The sequence below is a fragment of the Anabrus simplex genome, chromosome 1, assembly GCF_040414725.1.
Source record: "Anabrus simplex isolate iqAnaSimp1 chromosome 1, ASM4041472v1, whole genome shotgun sequence".
Taxonomy (NCBI): domain Eukaryota; kingdom Metazoa; phylum Arthropoda; class Insecta; order Orthoptera; family Tettigoniidae; genus Anabrus; species Anabrus simplex.
Window position 1 is genome coordinate 495,137,999 of NC_090265.1, and position 21,920 is coordinate 495,159,918.

Genomic DNA, 21,920 nt, shown 5'->3' on the forward strand with positions numbered 1-21,920 from the left:
CACTTCTAGCCCTTTCCTATCCCATTGTCGCCATAAGACCTGTCTGTGTCGGTGTGACGTAAAGCAGACCGTAACAAAACAGTTAAGGCCATGGCCGCTACCTTCCCATTCCTAGCCCTTTCCCATCCTCCCGTCACCGAAAACATTCGATGTGTTAGTGTGACGTTAAACCACTCGGGCAGAAATCATCCGCAACCACTGAGGCTACCCTATTTCTGAAAGTTATTTATTTATTTATTTATTTATTTATTTATTTATTTATTTATTTATTTATTTATTTAGCGTATGGCCCATACAATCAAGTTGAGTACAGAAATAAATTATATACATATTTACATACTAGAAAACAACGAACAAGAAAAGACTCCTTACAACCGAATGTCAAGATCATTGATCCACTGTATTGCTTCTGGAGTTGCTATCAGAAAATCCACTTTGCTGCATGTGTATGTCCGCGTTTCACACTCTCTGACAATATGGTGTATGGTTTGTCGTGCAGCTCCGCAGTCACACGCGGGTGTCGGCAACTTGTTCCATTTAAGCAGCACGTCTCTGCATCTGCCATGGCCTGTTCTTATTCTGTTCAGAGCAGACCATGTTTTACGTGGTAGCTGGAATCTATTTGGAAGTTTGGCATTCGAGAACATACTGTGCAGGTGGATCTCCGTTGCTGCTTCCCACCGTCTTTTCCACTCTGTAGTCGGGTTGTAGCCTCTAGCAACCAAGTCTAAGGCATTACGTAAAGTTTGATGGCGTGAACGTAATCTGTTTTGGTTTATAGTTCGTAGATCTTCATGTACAGGTAGATCGGGGTTCCTTAAGATTTTATTGAGTTCCTTGATGAGAGCGGTGGATCTGTGCAGATGGCATTATTCCAGATAGAAGCGGGAACCAATGAGTTGGCGTAGATCGAATTGTGCCAGTTATTATGCGCATGGTGGAATTCAATTCAGTATCAATAAGTCTTGTGTAATGACTGTTCATCCATACTGGAGCACAGTACTCAGCACTTGAATACACCAAGCCTAAAGCTGAAGACCGTAAGATGCTTGCCGAAGAACCCCAGGTAGTTCCACAAAGATTATGAATGATGTTGTTACGTGTTTTCAGTTTCTGTGCGGTGTTCAGCAGATGTTGCTTGTAGGTTAGTGTTCGATCCAAGATTACTCCAAGATATTTTGGGTTCCAGTTGTGGTGAAGTATCCTGCCACAGAAACTCACGTTCAAGTTAGTATTTGCTAAGTGACTGTTTACATGGAAACAAGACTCCTCCGTTTTATTGGTGCTGGGCTTGAGTCTCCAGTTCCTGAAGTAAGTTTCCAAAATGGACAAATCCCTTGTTAACATCTCTTCAGTTTTCTCCAGTTCTTTGTGTTGCACAGCTAATGCTATATCATCAGCGTAGCAGAATTTCCGTGATGTACGTAACATCAGGAAGATCAGATATATATAAGCTGAACAAGAGTGGCGATAGGACTGAACCTCGAGGCAAAGTAATACGATGACACTTGACCTTTAGTAACGCATAACCTTACGTTAGAAATGTGACTCGTTAGGCACTAGATGAAGTTTGTCCAGCTATGGGTTCCTTCACGTCACGTGTTTTTTTTTTTTTTTTTCTGAGGATGCCGCTTTTCGTATAATATCTTCATGACTTCTTATTAGTTTATAAAAGTTACTGCAGCTGTAGTCACAGTTAAATGAAATTTTTAGAGACATCTGATTATGGTGAAACATTTTGCGTGATTTCGTCATTTAAAAAGTTATTTCTGTATTATTTTCGCTATTTTTATTTTAATTCGTCTATTTCGCTAAATTTTATTTCCATTTTTCAGCAATAAAACTAAACCAAACGAAGTTGACAGTAGTAGATTTGCAGTAAAACATCACATTTCATTTTTCAGATGTGCAAGAAACATGAGAGTTATGGTTCTGCAGAAACTACATATTACATATTTCAAAGCATGGATGTTAGAAAAACTATCCTGCCACTTTAACACATATCAGTCTGAAAAAAGACAGAAACCATGAGTTCCGTATTCGTGCGAGTTATCCTGTCATATATTACAATAGATGAAATGACCTCTCGCTATCAACATTACGGACTGGTATCCATAAATCTTTCACTGCAGCTTCCACAAAATGCCAATATTCTGATTTCAGGGAAAGAAGAACGGTAATCACATGAATATCTTTACTTGATCTACATGAACTAATAAATCGAATCCTAAACACTGTGCATGGTTCAAGATATTCTGATTCTGAAAGTTTTCGTAGGATGGAAATATGCTTTATTAGATAAGACACTTCATCATTTTCTAAGTTACCTCACATTATAATTCTTGGATTGAAGAGTGATTCACCATAATTCCGTCAATTATTTCGCGATTTTGCTTTAAGGTAAACAGTTTCGTGTTTTGAGTCAAATTTGTTCAATTTTGCAAAAATAATCGCGATTTCGTTCTTTGCGAAAAGCAGGTGCAGTAGATATTTTTGGTTGGTTCTGCGGCCGCTTCCTCTTCCGACTCTCGGGAGAGGCCTCCTCCTCATTGACCTCTGGCAAGGTAATTGCAATGCTGGCTAAGACTGCATGCTTAACCTCACATCCGCCATCTTGGAGGGGCTTAACCTTACTTTTTACGCGTAAGAGAGCAAGCCTAACCTCATGGAGGGGTCTAACCTCATTTTTACGACGAGATACCCTTCCTGCCGCCTAAGAGAGCGAGCTTAACCTCACAGACGCTATCTTGGAGGAGCTTAACCTTACTTTTTACGCGCAAGACAGCAAGCCTAACCTCAGAGCCGCTATATTGGAGGGGCCTAACCTCAGTTTTACGGCCGGTTGCCCTTCCCGACGCCATCTTGAGTAGTAGGGCAATGGGGATTAGAATAAGAGAGCACACCTAACCACATGGAGGAGCCTAACCTCAGTTTTACGGCGAGATATTGTAAATAAAGGGTACAGATCTCTGCTCATGATTATGAGGGTATTTAGGGATTGCAGCAAGGATGTAAAGGAGAGGGCATATAAGTCTCTGGTAAGACCCAAATTAGAGTATGGTTCCAGTGTATGGGACCCTCACCAGGATAACTTGATTCAAGAACTGGAAAAAATCCGCTGGTGATTTCCGACAAAAGAGTAGCGTTTGCGAAGTTTGGGCTGGAAAGACTTGGGACAAAGGAGACGAGCTGCTCGACTAAGTGGTATGTTCCGAGCTGTCAGTGGAGAGATGGCGTGGAATGACATTAGTAGACGAACGACGAACAAGTTTTAGTGGTGTTTTAAAAGTAGGAAATATCACAATATGAAGATAAAGTTGGAATTCACGAGGACAAATTGGGGTAAACACTCGTTTATAGAAAGGGGAGTTAGGGATTGGAATAATTTGAGAAAAGACTAGGTAAACAACATATAGGGAATCTGCCACCTGGGTGACCGCCCTAAGTGCACATCACTGGTGATTGATTGAACAATGGGTTCGACACCCCCCCCCCCGATACTGTCGGCAGCCCTGAAGATGGTTTTCCGTTGTTTCCCATTTTCACTTCCTTCCCGCTACTAGCCCTTTACTATCTCATCGTCCCCATAAGACCCTCCTGTGTTGGTCCGACGTAAAAATCTGTTTTCTACCAAATATACGAAATATTAGTGTAGCAGGCGTACACCTTCCCCGGCTTTTTAAACTGTGCGCCTTCTCCACTATGGCCATATTTCACTGTAATTCAGAACTTTTAATACTTTCTAAAACTTTCTTCTCCGATGGTTAGATGGCTCTGACATCTATTTTCTAGCGAACTCTGGTGGGCTAAGTCCCAGTTTGTCGCCAGAGAAATTTTTTTTAAATTGGCAAATCATTTTTTCTGTTTTTTTATGTGCTGAAGTTGTCAACACTTCACCTGGTGGGAAAAACAGGTTCTTTGGTAAGTAATACTGGCAAACATCACATATCTCGTTTGCTAAACGCGGCGGAAGATATTAGGGCATTTCTAAAACAGCCACCTCCTAAATCGTTGTCATTTGTCTCAGGAGATAACTTAGGTTATTCCTACACAACATGTTAAACTAGTCTCTCGTCTTAATTGAAAGTTTCTTTGATAACTAAATACTTTCACAGATATGATGGCCTCACAGATCGCCCGACCTCATGCCACCAATTTTTTTCTTGTGGAGTTACAGTAAAAATAGAGTTGATCGTAATCGGCCAAGAACAACCAACGATTTGAAGAAGAATATTGTCAGCGAAGTCAATAATATTGACCCAGAGGTTCTGCAGCGAACTGACAGACACATGCAATGGCGGGTATGGATGTGTCTGTGGGGTCCATTGATTTGTAAGAGCATCAACTACTACGATCGCAGCGCAGATGGCTTTGACTTAGAGGTTCTTTGAAATAGACAATTGAAGTAGAATCCATAGACGTGGCTAGAGAAGTGACCAGTTCAATGTAATAACAAACATAAATATTTGGTGAGCGAACAAGAAGCGTTTATTATTAACATTGATGCTTTCACGGCCCGTAATTGTATATGTCTATGATAAAAGTTTGTTTTCTATTGTGCAACGTTATATGGATATTCTTAATCAGTAATAAACTTCAGTCAACTTCTTCACGACAGTCGTCTTCGGCAGCTACTTCATTGTCGCTATCGGTACAGGATCTTTTCGTAAGAATTGAAGAGCTGGAGAGCGAAGCGCGGAAAAGTAGGGTTCGAGAACGTCATCAGCAGTGGAGACAACGATCTCGCAGCAGAGGTCGCAGCAAGTCCAGATTCGATAGCTCAGGAAAGTATTGCTATTTTCATTATCGTTTTGGTTCAGAATGTAAGCCTGAAGAATGTGTCCAACCCTGCCAATGACAGAATTCAGGAAACTCCAAGCGGCAGACACAATAGCGGCTGAGTGTTCTGCCAGAAGTTAATCCAGGCCGTCAATATCATTGTTATTTTTCGAATATCACAGAATATACCGGTATATAACATTATCAAACTGTACAGTTAATTTGTAAGGTGTTTATATTTAATTTGTGGTAGGTCATTTAAGATTATTATGCGCATATACAGGGTTTTTAGTCATCTATTTCACATTATCATCTCATTTCTTTGTATCACGGCAGTAACGAAATCTGAACGAGTTTGAAGCTTGTCATCTGACGCTTACGAAGCCCGCGAACTTTCGACCTATGCGAATGATCGTTACGGAACAGGATGATGGATATGCAGCAGTAGAAAGAAGAAGAGATAGAACATCATACCTTACTGGATAATGTTATATGGGAGATGGAGCGAGATTTTAGTCTATATAATTCAACGACAAGAACTCAAGAAGGGCTTAGCGTCCGAAGGTCTTAGCGTCTGATGATCTTAACATCTCAACTACTGAACGTCTTAGTCTGTTGGTCATAATGTTAGAGGAAGGTCTTTCTCGTCGTTCTTAGTATACAAAAGAAGACAGGGCAGATAACAAGATGATGTTCTCCGTTTAGTTTACAAGTTCACTTCACATCTGAGCAGAGCACTACTCAAAGATACTCTAATTGAGAACTGGCGTTTGAGTGGCGTTTATAAAAGTAGGAAAGATCACAATATGAAGATAAAGTTGGAATTCAAGAGGACAAACCGGGGCAAATATTCATTCATAGGAAGGGGAGTCAGGGATTGGAATAACTTACCAAGGGAGATGTTCAATAAATTTCCAATTTCTTTGAAATCATTTAAGAAAAGGTTAGGAAAACAATAGATAGGGAATCTGCCAACAGGGCGACTGCCCTAAATGCAGATCAGTATTATTGATTGATTGATTGATTGATTGATTGATTGATTGATTGATTGATTGATTGATTGATTGATTGATTGATTGATTGATTGATTATCACACTGACGAGAGATAAAGTTAGCGAGAGACCGGTTTTACAGTAGTAAATTTTGTTATATCTTTAGTTGTGCAACATTTCTGTAATACGAAAGAATACAAGTGTATTTTCTCCATGAACCCAACCCAAGGTGGATTTGATATTGAAATTAGGGCTCATTACCACATATGTAACGAGTATTGTAAGAAGTGTTAAGGTCAGGAAAGTCGTTGTCCAATTAGTGGACAATGCATGAATCCGAAATAAGACTGGTATTTACTACGAGAGATGACAAAGGCAGTACAAGAGGACCGGGAAACAACAGCTCGTACGTCGAACGTGTCCAGATACCAGTATCTACAAATGGCGAGCTAATAGCGTACGTTACTGCAGTCTCCGCATAACAGTTCATTTTATTAAATTTTATTTCATTCCATTTTTCTTTTGTTTCCGTGAGTTCAGTTTTCGTAAATACGTCGTCACGTTTAACATCCTAATAAATCGTTATTTTAATTGGTACTTTAATAAATTCTTATTAATGATCCTTAGTTTCCCAGTTTGGGTGTACTTAATGGTTAGTGTTCTGGGAGTATCTACAGTAGATTTTCATTACTTATTACTAATAATTACCAACTATTGTCTTCAAGCCATACGTTTGAAGGCTGGCGCCCAATATATATATATATTGTTTATGGGTAGGGAAATTAGCGAGTATTTGTTTATGTTAAAATTAAGGTGACCCGGCACGTCACATCGTTAATGGACCTAAAATACCCACATGTTTACAGGCAGATTGAGATCATTTTCACTATCTACTGTGAAGCCAATTTTCCCAGAGATACTCTATATTCAGAAATATATATATATATATGTGTGTGTGTGTGTGTGTGTGTGTGTGTGTGTGTGTAGCTACCATCAAAAGGAATTCAGACAGTGTTAAAAGCCACTCGTTTCATATGAATCACTCTGTATATAATTAGGAGTATAGTTTTAGAAGGAAAATCGGGACACATGACGAATATTTTCATTTGCGCCCGTTCCCTTGGACATGATATAAGATCGTTTAACAGTGCTATTTATTTTATGTTGCGCTGACATAGACAGGTCTTACGGCGGCGATGGGATAGGGCAGGACTTGGCTTAGTTAGGAAGCGACCGTAGCCTTAAAAGGTGTGAAAATTAGAACCCACAGAAGACCATCTTCAGGAATGCCGACAGTGCGATTCGAACTCGCCACCTCGCCAAACTCTCTTGTGTGTTTATATATGTGTGTATTTGTTTAATCACAACGTAAGTGTGGTTTAGCTGTGAGCTTGCATTCGGGAGATAGCGGGTTCAAGTCCCACCGTTGGCAGCCCTGAAGATGGTTTCCCATGGTTTTCCATTTTCACACTAGTAAAGTGCTGCGCCTGTACCTTAATTAAGGCTACGGTCGCTCCTTCTCATTCCTAGCCCTTTTCCATGCTTCGGTCGCCGAAAACCTTCGATGTGTTAGTGCGACGTTAAACAAGTAGCAAGAAAAAAGTGTGGTGTTGTTGACATTACCTGTGTGCCGTTCAGAAGATCGATTGAAAAAAGAGGGTAATTTCCTTTTTTTTTTTTTTTACAAGTTGTTTTTCGTCGCACCGACAGATATAGGTCTTATGGCGACGATAGAATAGGTGTGGCTGGTGTGAAAATGGGAAACCACGGAAAACCATCTTCAGGGCTGCCGTCAGTGGGGTTCGAACCCACTATCTCCCGAATACTGGATACTGGCTGCACTTAAGCGACTGCAGCTATCGAGCTCGGTGGGTAATTTCTGTTTGTCTTTTCAGGTGGCGTACGTGGTAGCTTTCACCATCGAACTCTGGTGGATCCTGGAAGCAAAAGGTATGGCACTAAGTTTAAGAATACAGCATAATTCACTTAGGTTATCTTACTTCACTAATAATAATAATAATAATAATAATAATAATAATAATAATAATAATAATAATAATAATAATAATAATAATATAATAATAATAATAATAATAATAATAATAATCTAATGTTATTTGTTTTACCTCCACCAACTACTCTTTTACGCTCTTCGGAGACGCCGTGTTGCCGGAAATTTTCTCCTACCGGAGTTCTTTTACGTGGCGGTAAATCTACCGACACAAGGCAGTAGTTGTACTTTATCACTTTCAAATACCACCGGACTGCGCTGGGATCGAACCCGGCGTACTTCACTTAATGCAATTTCCAGATTTCATATAATTTATATGAGCGGTATGTAAAGCGACCGTTGTGAAAGCGCCATCCATAAAACTCTCTCGGAGTAGCGACTCTGTTGCCTGTTAAGTCTTCAGTCCGAAGGATGGTTGGATCCTCAGGTACCACCACCAAAGGTTATGCAGTCAGAAGTAAACAGCAAAATACGATGGTGGCACTGTGATAAGTACAACGTATGATAAGTGAGATAGCTCGCCATTGCTTTTCTCACTGGACCAGAAAGTCCTATTGCACCACGACTGGCCCTATATCATCTTTCACAATACTGAGATGCAAGAGTCGTGCCCTGAACATTATTACTCAGCACCAGCCGTACCTCAACAACTTCCATAATTTTACAGCCATAAATGAGGTTAAAACCGGTGAAAGGTTCATTTGACTACGGCCTGTACTAAGAGATGTTGCATACATCAATTGGGAGTAGTGAACAGTACAATATAAAATTAGGTTAAGAAGGAGATATCTTGTCGCACTGAACATGGTCAGTGGAAAAGGATGGCATTACAATAAAAATACCGACTTGCGGAGGATTGTGTATCCCATACTCATAACAGTGCATGAATGTGCAGAACTCGTTTTTCTGAACAACTTGTTTTTTAACAAAAAAACAAAACAGTTACGCTTGTAATAAAATGAGATATAATATGTCACTGAAGTGAGATGTCACGAGAGGTCATTTACATACCGACATCAGACGACATGGAGCGCCGAATGGACTTTTCTCCACCCTTTAGGAATCAGACTACCTCTGCCGGGTTTGAACCCGTTCTCTTGGGATCCGGAGGCCGACACTCTACCACTGATCAAGAGAGGGAGATGATGGAACCCGCAAGAGAGTAAACAGTATCCAAGGCTGACTCTATAGACCAGGCCTGTTCAACGCCGCGACCCTGGTATACGTTTTCAGCGCCTTCCAAATGCGGATTTAATCGTACGAACATTAACCGTAGCTGAAAGTTTAGGAATATTTTTGAACATACAGACAATGATTACATTTACCCCCGACATTCCCACAATTGTGATTCAACAGTTTCTCTTCTTAGTTTTAGCTGTGCTCATCCCGCAGACCACACAGTCATATTGTGGAATATTCTCTCGGGTGTTGCGTACTTTTGAACTATACTTGAAATGTTTGCTTTCTGTTATGTACTAGGTGTTGTAGAGAAAGGCTGCAACCGAGCAGGTGGCTGTGCGGTTTGGGTCACGTAGCTATCAGCTTGCATTCGGGAGATAATGGGTTTGAACCCCACTGTCGGCAGCCTAGAAGATGGTTTTCCATTGTTTCCCCATTTTCACACCAGGCAAATGCTGGGGCTGGACCTTAAATAAGGCCACGGTCACTTCCTTCCTAATCTTAGCCCTTTCCCCATCGTCGTCATAAGACCTATCTCTGTCGGTGCGACGTAAAGCAACTTGTACAGTTTTTTAGTGAATGTGAGGAATAATACTGTTCCTTAACTTACAGTGAACATACGATGCCATATTTCACACCAAATACGATATACTTAAAAACATTCAGTCAATATTAGCCTACATGTTTCTGTTTCTGAATAATAATAATAATAATATTTTATTAATTAACAAATTTATATATTTATTTATATATAAATGAAATTCAATTTATATATACATTTATATTTATATATTTATAAATTTATTAATTAATATAATAATAATAATGATAATATATTATTTATTATTATTTATATTATTATTATTATTATTATTATTATTATTATTATTATTATTATTATTATTATTATTATTATTATTATTATTATTATCAAACAGTGCCCGCGCCTCCATAGCCAAGAGTCAAGTGCGCCCCAGCACATGTAACTGGACAGCCGTGCCATAAACCAACTAACATGTACCTAAGGGTACTTTCTTTAGCTTATTCCAGGTACTTCTGGGGTCCTGGACCTACCTGACTCATTTTGTGTTTTGGTCGGAGTTCTAAGGCTGGATATCCTTCCTGACACCACATGATATTTCCGGTGAACATTCCATTCGGAGCCCTCCCACCAAACTAATGTATAAAAGTGAAAAGGAAAAATATAGTGGTGGTGCTAATTATCATTTTAAGGTGAAGTACAAGTCAACCATACCCTCTTAACTCTAAGCAGAGAAAGCAAAGGAAGTGGTCCAATCCTTTGGAGATTTAAGGTATCGACAAAGAAAAAGGCCGTGAAATTGAAAGATTGGCGAACGTAAAACCATGTGGGCCGAAAGAGAACAAGAGTTGACCAATGGAGGTTGAATATGAAATATGAAAGTGACGAACCTAACAAAGTAAGTGTAAGAACTAGCAGACTCAGCTATGACTCCGTGGTCGCCAACCCACTTCTCCCAAAGGGAGTCGCCCGTGACGACAGGCAGGGGATACCGTGCGTGTATTCTACGCCCCCATTCACTCAGGGTGAGATAGAAAACCACAGTAAAATACAGTATGCCGCAAAACATACACTACAAAAATTACTAGTATGCTCTGAACATCAAACAGTACTGAATGCTGGCAGAAATCTGCAACTGCAAGGACAATGGATGTGGGAAGATGGAGCTACAACCCCCACCACGAAGGGTCACTCTCCAACAACACACTGATGATTGTTTAATTTCCCTCACCCTTTCCTTCCCAGATCTCACGTCCCCAGATGCTCACATATGGGGCTTGCTGAAAGAAGACCCACATAGAATTGTTCCCGATACGAGAGAAGATACAGGTTTTTAATTATTTTTATAGGACATAGATAGGTCTTATGGCGACGATGGGATAGGAAAGGACTAGGAAGGAAGCGACCGTTGCCTTAATTAAGGTACAGCATTTGTCTGGTGTGAAAATGGGAAACCACGTTAAACCATCTTCAGGGCTGCCGACAGTGGGGTTCGAACCCACTATCTCTCCAATACTGGATACTGGCCGTACTTAAGCGACTGCAGCTATCGAGCTAGGTACCTTGTATCCTTGCAGCAACCTGTGTTCATCAACATGTTCGACAAACTATAAGACCGTTATAAACTATGGGTGAGACGTGAGGATACATACTTTATTAAACACATGCTCTACCGACACAGATACGTATTGCCGTCACCTTGCACGTTGAAGTGGCGTATCTCGATGTTCAGAGCATGTTTGCAATTTCATTATGGTTTGATTTGCTTCATACTGTACAAACCATCCGTTATTCGAACTATTGATAGTTTCCACAGGATCCTGTGTGAAATGGTGGTGGTGATTATTGTTTTAAGAGGAAGTACAACTAGGCAACCATCCTCTAGATAACACTAATCAGAGCGGAAAAATGGAAGGGGTTCGACACTTCGAAAAATGAAGGTATCGGCCAAAGGAAGATAAGGGCCACGAAGGGCCTCCATACGTAATACCGTCGGAGTCTGAAAAGAACAAGAGTTGACCAAGGAAGGTCGCATAGGATAGATGAAAGTGAGGAACCTGGTACAAGTAAGTGGAAGCAATGCCAGGACTCAGCTAAGGGCCCCGTGGTCGCCAACCTACGCTCCAAAGTTCAGAGCCTCTGGGTCCCTTTTAGTCGCCTCTTACGACAGGCAGACAATACCGTGGGTGTTATTCTACCGCCCCCACCCACAGGGGGACCTGTGTGAATTAGTAGCGTAACCGTTACTTAATGTATTGCCCACTGGAAAATCTCCTTATGCTCAGGATTGGTCTATATGGTGTTTCCACAGTTAAAGTTTCACTGTTGGACAGTGCCAACCACTCTTTCTATTGGGGTCAGTATATCTGAAGAATTCCGGAAGTTGGACTGACCGCTCGAGTGGTTATCTTGTTAAAGCAGAAGTTGGAACCTATCTACTGCGATATACTGTAAATGTGCTTGGTCATCTACACTTCTGATACGGTACGTCTTTTCGTGACCATTGAGGGCGAAGAACAGCAAGTTACTTGGATTGTTTGAATAAGAGTGCAGTGAAAACAAATCAAAAGTTAATACCTACTAGATAGGAATATGGCCGGCCCCGTGGTGTAGGGGTAGCGTGCCTGTCTCTTACCCGGAGGCCCCGGGTTCGATTCCCGGTCAGGTCAGGGATCTTTACCTGGACCTGAGGGCTGGTTCGAGGTCCACTCAGCCTACGTGATTAGAATTGAGGAGCTATCTGACGGCGAGATAGCGGCCCCGGTCTAGAAAGCCAAGAATAACGCCCGAGAGTATTCGTCGTGCTGACCACACGACACCTCGTATTCTGCAGGCTTTCGGGCTGAGCAGCGGTCGCTTGGTAGGCCAAGGCCCTTCAAGGGCTGTAGTACCATGGGGTTTGGTTTAGTTTGGTTTTAGATAGGAATTGAGAAATACGGAGGGCTTTCTCTTTTTTTTTTTTTTTTTTTGCTACTTGCTTTACGTCGCACCGACACAGATATGTCTTATGGCGACGATGGGATAGGAAAGGCCTAGGAAGTGGAAGGAAGCGGCCGTGGCCTTAATTAAGGTACAGCCCCAGCATTTGCCTGGTGTGAAAATGGGAAACCACGGAAAACCATCTTCAGGGCTGCCGACAGTGGGGCTCGAACCCACGATCTCCCGATTACTGGATACTGGCCGCACTTAAGCGACTGCAGCTATCGAGCTCGGTCCTCTTTTTATTAATGACAGACTGTGTCTACCGGTCATTGAAGGGGTAGTTTATTTACTGCAGCGGTAATGCTATCTAGCGGAGATGAGTGGCAACAGAAGAGTCACGGCAAACCTCAACTAATTAATTTCGTGTGGCTGGCTATTGCTAGCCTGGCGCAGCCCTCCTACGACGGTGGACAGCATCTCCCGTGCATGGGAAACTGCGTATTAGTGTGGCGGAGGACCGTGTTGTGTGTGGTGTATAAATTGCAGGGATGTTGAGGACAACGCAAACACACTACCCGAGCCGAGCGAATTGATCATTTAAGATTAAAATCCCTGATCCGACCGATACGCTCACCATTGAGCCAAGGAGGCGCACATCTCTCAAATGACAACAGGGCTTTTATTGTTGTTATTGTTGGTGAGTTTTAGGGGTTTACGAAATTGTAGGACACCACGTTCTTTCGGCTCGGCGCTTTTAGGGATTCAAAGCCTAGACTTTCACTCTCCCCATCCTCTTTGATTCCCTTTTCCATCATTCTTCGAGTGATTGTCTTTCACGTTTTTCTGTACATGTTGATAGTAGTCTTCATTTTCTTCCTAATGAATAGGGTCTAATGACCACGCGGTTTTGCATCTTATGAAAATAATCACGACAACCATTACAGTCACCATGTTACCATGACGAACGAACGTTATTTCGACGCCAGCGATGCTCGCTGCTGATAGACTTAGCAGTACAAATCTAAATTTGTTAATATCTCCCTTATAATAGCTCACGTGTATGTCATTTATAGAACGAATACTTACGGGAATTTGGGAAGTTTGAGAAAAATGTATTAACAACAACAACAAATATATCAATTATTATTCCTCGTATGGTGAAAGCGCATGAAAAAATGAAAGAACGGAAATAATTTTTTTCGCAACTTCTATTTATAGTTTTTCATACAGGTGGGTTGATATCTCAATTTTCCTATTTAACCCCCCTTAATACTATTACGACACAGTATACTAATCAAATTATATATGGCCTGGTGCACAAGCCAGCTATTCCTGAACTTGCATCGTTTCTAGAAGTTCTGTTTAACCGTTTCCTCGCGATGTCGAAACAAAGAAAGAAAGAAAGAAAGAAACGAACAAACAAACAAACAAACAAACATCGAACAGAACCGGACCTACTTTTGACCTTTGTATACCTAATCAGAGATAAAAACGAATAAGGAGATGATCATTTGAAGCGTAGATACAAAATTATAATTTTATTTATGTCGATTTACGTCGACAATCCAAGTTTTAATTATCATGTACTTCGTATTTAATAAATTTTGTTCATCCCCAGGGATAGCTCTAAAATGATTGAACGTATTAGATGCTAAGAGGCTATATTTTCATGGTTTTTAGGATACGCTACACTTGGAAATAAAATAAAAACAGCTCCGTGAATATGAATAGTTCAAACCACGGGGAGCTGAAACTGTTCTGGAAGAGTGATGTTCTATGGTATGTTGATGCTGAAAGCAGCTATCTGGAACGTGGGTCTAATTCACTTTTTTTGTACGCTCACTCCAGCCTTTTGTTGAGATGAACCTTGTTTTAAATACTGGGTCACTTTTTTAAGTCTCCTTCCTCGATAAATGCCGTCTTGGAGATGAGAGATGAAAGGAAAAGATGGGCTGAAGCCCTCGCTCCTGTGAGTTATACAAATGCATAAAACTCCATCAGAAGTTTGATACCATTTTTAAATTCCATTGTTCTATCTCCTGTGAGATATAATGTGCAGAGTTTACTGTCTCCCGGAATAGACTAGATCAAGTTTATTACTTTTCCATTTTATCCTTGGCTTTGATAATATTAAAGTGACTATGCTATGAGTGATGCTAGTGACACCATTCTTAATGCAACCAGTCCCCGTGATGAATAGTGTGTGTGAAAGTGTTTAATAATAATAATAATAATAATAATAATAATAATAATAATAATAATAATAATAATAATAATAATAATAATAATAATAACAATAATAACCTATGGTCTCAGCTACCGTGTGCAGACATTTTTATCAGATGCCATCTGAGCTACCTGCGCGTCAATTTCGACGTTTCGTTTTGAATAAATTTGTCTTAGAGTTGGGGGTCAACCGAATAATTGTGTAACAAAATATTGAGATGTAACGAAATGTGTGACACGATGTTACTTAGCAACAGCACTTTAAGAGCTGCATAGGCCATGGATCTGTATAAACAGAGCTGGACAGCCCGTGGATCTGTATGCCATGGCCATCCTTCAATACTTCACAGCCTGCACGGTTGCTAGGTAACATCGCGTCACACATTTTATTGACAGACATTTATGATCATTTGATTTTCCCAAAGGGGAATTTAATAACACTTGTTTTACTCCACTAGATGGCAGAGAAATGGATCTCTGTTGAGTGATCTATGAACGAGTTTTAATAAATTTTGTCGTGTATATCACCACAGAGCTTTTATATGCCGACATTGTGTGCCGGGGAGTGCCGAATGGACTTCTTTCCACCCTTCAAAAAGATCAGACTATCGCACGTCTGCCAGGTTTGAATCCGCGATCTTGAGATCCGGAGGCTGGTACTGTACCATTGATCCACAGAGGAAGCTAAAGTGCTGCTCATATGGTCTGTTAGTGTATGCATTTCAGTGGTTTTTGGCAGACTGATATATATAGGCAACTGGCTCTTGAGGAAATCAGTGGGAAACTACCTCACTCACTATGTGTACAGCACGTCTCTACTGTGATGCCATGTGAGAGATGCAGGCGGATCTGTAGTTGTACTGTGATGTTTATGGAATCCAGACCATATGTTCAGCCAAATAATTACTTATTTGGGAATGAAATATTTTCTCTCGGAATTTGCTCAGAAAGGGATGAATACCGATAGGTCTGACGTCTGAATATTAAGTTAATGGGGATTTAGCGTTTACGATATAGGTCCAACACACGCTTTAAAAAAAATCTAGATGGGGTCATTGATGCCTGAAGGGAAATGCTGAAGATATGGACAAGAACAGGCAATGTTACTTCCAGAGTTGTAATTATTAGGTTCCCAGTAATTAAATGGTGACTTCGAACATTTGAATTGATGCTATGTATAGCAATTATATGTTGTGGGAATACATAGTCAGTGTAAGAGGTCTCTTTTCGGTAGCGGAGTGTTCTTGTAATATTTGTTCACAGCGCTGACATTCACCAGATAATCGTCTAGGGTTTCAGGAGAGAAAAGTAAATAATTTCTGTATTTCTGTTCTTTTCCTTTTCCTAATGAGCGAACTACCTTCCATTTAGAAGAAGCCGTTGCTGATGACCGAAAAGAACTCTTCATATTTCGAAGTTCTAAATTTCTGATTTCTTGAATTATTTTATTGTGAAGTTTTCGACATTGTGTCTACCGAGGATTTTGGAATGACATAATGGCGTCGAGATTTATTAAGAGTTTTCACGAATTGTTTTATATTCTTAGTAATCCAGGGATTAGGGTACAGTACGAAAAGGTGCGTCACGATTAAACAGATCTAATATTGAAGTGTTGAACTGATTAACCTTTTCGTCAATTGTTTCCTCTCCTCTCACATTAAACTGCTAGCATATTCTAAGAAAGGGTCTTTGTGAAAACTTCTGAAAGCTCGATATGTAATGGGAAGAAAGAGAATACACTGCAACGAGGTGGTCATGACCAGAAAATTCAGGAAATGAAGAGAGAGTCTGAATCACTGTAGTTGTGGGCACTGTGGTAGTGTTTAATTATTAATCATTTAGGCTTAGATTGAGTTCGGTGCCACAGTCGATATAGTGTTATTATTGTCCTGGCACTATCGTGGTGAAAATCCAGGAGGAAATGACAGTAATGGCAGTCGCTATTAGAGGTGGGATTCCAACCTAAACTTCAAAATGATGGAACTTTCCAGTCGCATCGTGTAGCCGAGTTACAAACTCGGTTACGAAGGTAAAAAAGTAAAGTAAACTCGTGTCCTCATCGCAAGGTGGTGCAGATCTTGTCAGGCACACCCCCAGTGGAGGTGAGCTGCATGTACCACTTTAACCGCAGACCAGTCCTCCTGACATTCTTAAATTTCTGAGAGTACCGGGAATCGAACCCGGGCTTCCGACGACGGCAGCTATTTGTACTAACCGCTACGCTACGGAGGTTAAAGAGTATGCATGTTTTTTAAAAATTTATTTTGGTTTAGATAGAATTATATTAAGTGAAAATCAAAAGCAAACTTGTAGAATAATATTAGAAAAAGAATTAATTACTGTATCAATGGAGTGAATGTACCCGATGTGGATAGATGTAGGGATCTTTGCTAATGGCTTTACGTCGCACCGACACAGATAGGTCTTATGGCGACGATGGGATAGGAAAGGCCTAGGAGTTGGAAGGAAACGGCCGTGGACTTAATTTTTGTACAGCCCCAGCACTTGCCTGGTGTGGAAATGGGAAACCACGGAAAACCAACTTCAGGGTTGCCGACAGTGGGATTCGAATCCACTATCTCCCGGATGCAAGCTCACAGCCGCGCGCCTCTAACCGCACGGCCAAGTCGCCCGATGTAACCGATCTAGGTGTTAATATAAGGAAAGAGCTTCATTGGGGTAATCACATGAACGAGGTTGTAAATAAAAATATATTTTCATATGGTTGTCAGGGTATTTAGGGGTTATGGTAAGGATATAAAGCAGAGGGCGTATAAGCCAATGGCAAGACCCCAATTAGCGTATGGTTCCATGTATGGAACTATCACCAGGATTACTTGATTCGAGAACTGGAAAAGATCCAAAGGAAAGCAGCAAGCACTATTTTGATTTCCGACAAAGCTAGTAGTTTTACAAAAACCTTACATACCGTACAATCTTTGGGCTGGGAAGACTTGGGAGTACGGAGATGAGCTGCTGGACTAATACGCGGTATGTTCCCAGCTGTCAGTGGAGAGATGGCGTGGAATAACACCAGTAGACAAATAAGCTTGAATGGAGTTTTTAGAAGTAAGAAAGATCATATTATGAGCATTAAGTTGTAATTCACACGGAAAAATTGGGGCAAATATTCGTTTATAGGAATTAGGGATTGGAATAATTTCCCAGGGGAAATGTTCCATATATTTCCAAGTTCTTTGAAATTATTTCAGAAAGGACTAGGGAATCTGCCATCTGGCTAAATGCATGTCAGTGGTAAATGATAATGGAATACCGGCTCTAAAGAAATACAACGATCGATGCACTCAAAAAAAGGTCATTGTTTTCCCGAGATGTATAGGTTTCTTCAAAAAGGCACAACAACATATTGCTTTAACCCCCAGTGTAGACTACTTACTATAATTCCTATATTTTTTATGACACAAAACTTTTGCCAGATTGTTGCTCTGTGTTGGCGTGACTAATCGATAAGAAATTGTTACAATTCCTAGTAGCAAAATTCATAGGTGATTATACAACGCACATCACCTACACCATCCATGCACTCAGTGAAACTGACTGTCCTTCCCTTCTCCACTCTCTACAATAATTATCACCTGACACACGCTTAGATAGAACACCATGTAGTATACACAGAGGCAATAGCAGACCTGCCTGCTCCATATCGGCTGAGTTATTTATCATGTAAACACGATGCAACGTTTTTTACAGCTTTTTATCTGTTATGGAGACAGATTTAAAAGTAAAAAAATATAGCTTGTTAGTATGTCTGCTATGATTTATAGAATCATAAATATCTATCTCCACTCCTGTTCCCCGTACATCGTTTTGTCCTCCTGCAATATCCAGGAGCAACTTGTTACACGTGTTTTGAACCAAGATTTCCGTCTCACTTTGTTCAACAGTAAAGGTAAGAAGAGTGGTGAAGGAACTACGTATTAATTTGTTACGGCAGTCATTATGTACAATCTTATCTTCCAAACACGCAGTCCACTCGAGGTAATCTTAGCCTTGGGGATGCAGGTGGTGACAGGATTAAAGGTTTAAAGCCATCGAGAATACACGAGGAGCAACTTGCATATGGTGAGATATAAGAAATCCAATTAGAAAATGCGTTAGATGTATATTATTGACATTACTGCGCCACCACTACCTGCTTCGAAAACCATTGACTCTGGTACAACCGTTTTTATACCGCATTCTTCTTCAACCGCTTTTCCCACACGTTGCTGGGGTCGCGGGTGCTAACTGTGCCGCGCATATAAATCTGGCCATATTTTACGGCCGGATGCTCTTCCTGACGCCATCCCTATGTGAAGGGATGTATTCATCAACGGGTGTTTCTGTGGTTGTTAGTAGTGTGATGCATTGTGTGAGGTTTTTTTTTTTTTTTTTTTTTTTTTTTTTACAATTTGCTTTACGTCGCACCGACACAGATACGTCTTATGGCGACTATGGGATAGGAAAGGGCTAGGAACGAGAAAGAAGCGACCGTGGTGCGAATGCAAAACCACGGAAAACCATTTTGGGGGCTGCCGACAGTGGGGTTCTAACCCACTATCTCCCGAATGCAAGCTGATAGCTATGTAACCCAAACCGCACAGTCACTTTCTCGGTGGTGGGTGGGTGGGTGGGTGGGTCGGTGGGGGAAAATGCATAGGGACAAACACATATACCTTGTACTCGAGTCAGAGGAGACTCAATTAAAATCCTTGACCTGGCTGGGTATCGAACCCGAGGTACCCTCTGAACCATAGACTTTGACGGCAGCAGGTTTCATCTTCTCCCTTCCTACTATCATATATTACGTCATTAATTTCATCCCATTAACTCGTCTGATGAGATTGCTGTCAGGAAGAGCATCCGGTTTTAAAAACCCGCCATGACAGATTCATCTCGCCTCATATCCGACCCCGTAGAGAAACGGGACAAGGGTTGGACAAACAATCAATGGATCCAATTCACAATGTCTTAATTACTGGGATGATGCTTATTATCTAAAGGGGTCTAAAATCCTGGTCACTGGCCCCTCATAATAGTATTAATCACTGGTAAAGCAGAACCATGGTGTTCCTCCTATAGTGATACTAATCACAGGTTATGTAGACCCATGGTATGTCAAACACAATAGACCATTCACAGGTAACAAACCCATGGTGTTACGCACATAAGGGTACTACTCACAAGCAACACAGACCCATGGTGTTCCTCACACAGTGCTGCTAATCACGAGCGCCAGCCAAACCCGTGTTGTTTCTCACATAGTGGTACTAATCACAGGTAACATAGACCCATGGTCTTTCTCATTAAGTGGTACTACTCATAGGTAACGCAGACAAATTGATGTCGCCGCTCATGTTAGAATGAGTCTGACCGAGCTCGATTGCTGCAGTCGCTTAAGTGCGGCCAGTATCCTGTATTCGGGAGATAGTGGGTTCGAATCCCACTGTCGGCAGCCCTTGAGATGGTTTTCCGTGGTTTCCCATTTTCACACAAGGCAAATGCTGGGGCTGTTCCTTAATTAAGGCCACGCCCACTTCCTTCCAACTCCTAGGCCTTTCCTATCCCATCGTCGCCATAAGACCTATCTGTGTCGGTGCGACGTAAAGCCACTAGCAAAAAAAAAAAAAAAAAAACAAAGTCTGAATGATGTTTGCAGAGTTTGGAGAAAGTTTAGAGAGGCACAAATGGTTGCTGATCGACTACAGACGGTACGCCTATGCAAAACAACTAGCACGAAGGGTCCGTATCTGTTGCTTTCAACACGTCGTAGGCCCACTGACATCTCATTTCGCAAGGATCTTCGGAGGGCCACCGGAGTGAATGTGTCAGATCACACAGTCCGAAATCGGCTGTATAATTGAGCACTGATATCAAGGAGGCCTGTGCCAAAATTTTCTCTCAAACCACACCATAGACAGCTCGTGTGAGCAGCGAGGGGCGCCCATGGTATGAGGAACAATTTTACTTGTCTCACTGCTCCAGTTCTCGGTGACAATCGGTAAACTGTTCTCAGCATCATTCCAGTATTTAAGGCATTGTGAATTGGATCCATTGATTGTTCCACGATCTTTTTGTTTCATCATCATTCGTTTTAAATTCTAGTCAGTGGATACATTTTGAACTTTTAATTTTCATTTCGTTGCACCTGAGGTCGATGACCTAGCTGTTAGGCCCTTTAAACAACAGTCATCATCATGTTAAACTGACTGACATGATAAATGCCTCCTTTCGGATCAATATCGAACCTGATTTGGGTTTAGAGTCACTGCTGGTCTGCAGTGCATACTGCAAACATGTTTGAGATTTTGAGGTACTGTGATATATACCGTGCGAAATAGTAGTATACACAATTTTATTTGAGCACTGCATTTTTGATACTGAATGAAGATATTTCCAAGTTTCTCAGCTACTTCGCTGTTTCCTTGAGAAAACTCCTCTCTAATCTATGAATATTGAATTTTCACGACCGCATTGTAATCGAAACAGACTTTCAACGTATTAGGTCGTGTTACGTACATGTAGTACGTGTTGAAGAGGAGTCGTGATCTAATTATCAGCTGGAGTATTTCGCACACAAATCGATGGTGACTTGTCCTAATTCCTTTACGGTTGATCGCCCAGCCTACTAAACCGGTTAACCTGACTCCTGAAGCTTAAATTCTTTTCTGGTGAAATATGGTTCACAGTGCATTACATTTTCTGGTATGCGCTAGAAAATATTTCATTACTCTCTTTGACTTTCTATCATTCTTAGCTTGGTCAGTATGAACGTACTGAAGTAGACCTACGAGCATTACTAGAAACGCCATTTCTTATGCCGCCAGTCCCTGCCGAGTGATATATAGCCTAAAGGTGTCGCTCGCTGGGTTGAGCGGTGTGAGCATTTTAGTGGTTTGGCAGACTGATATGTAATAATACCTTATAGCTTGGTGGGAAAAGCAACGAGAAACTATCTCACTCTTCATTTTCCTTTTATACCTTTTCAGCGATTGCTAGGCTATCTGGTGGTGGAGCTGTTAGGGTTCCAACCAGCCTTCGGGGTAAGGACCCAATGTACATACAATCTTACTCCTAGTAATTGACAAACCTATTTTAGTTCTTTCAAAAACCGATTATCTCGACCAACCTATTAAACTATAATTCTGAGCCCAAAACAGGTGGAGGTCGCACCAAAGTCACCGAAAAGTAACGAGTCCAGCTCACAGCGCAGTTTTGCGGATGTATGGTCTTGCTGCCAATATGTAAGGATGTAGTAGGCCTACTTTA

At 41.1% G+C, this 21,920-nt stretch overlaps 1 protein-coding gene across 1 annotated transcript in view; it reads left to right on the forward strand.

Moving 5' to 3' along the window:
- The window catches only part of Rcd6 (Reduction in Cnn dots 6), a 144,819-nt gene that overhangs the window by 76,614 nt on the left and 46,285 nt on the right, over window positions 1-21,920 (forward strand). The window contains exon 2 of the mRNA XM_067144722.2: window positions 7,668-7,722. Within this exon, the coding sequence (XP_067000823.2) occupies window positions 7,668-7,722 (55 nt within the window). The remainder of the gene's footprint in view (window positions 1-7,667; window positions 7,723-21,920) is intronic.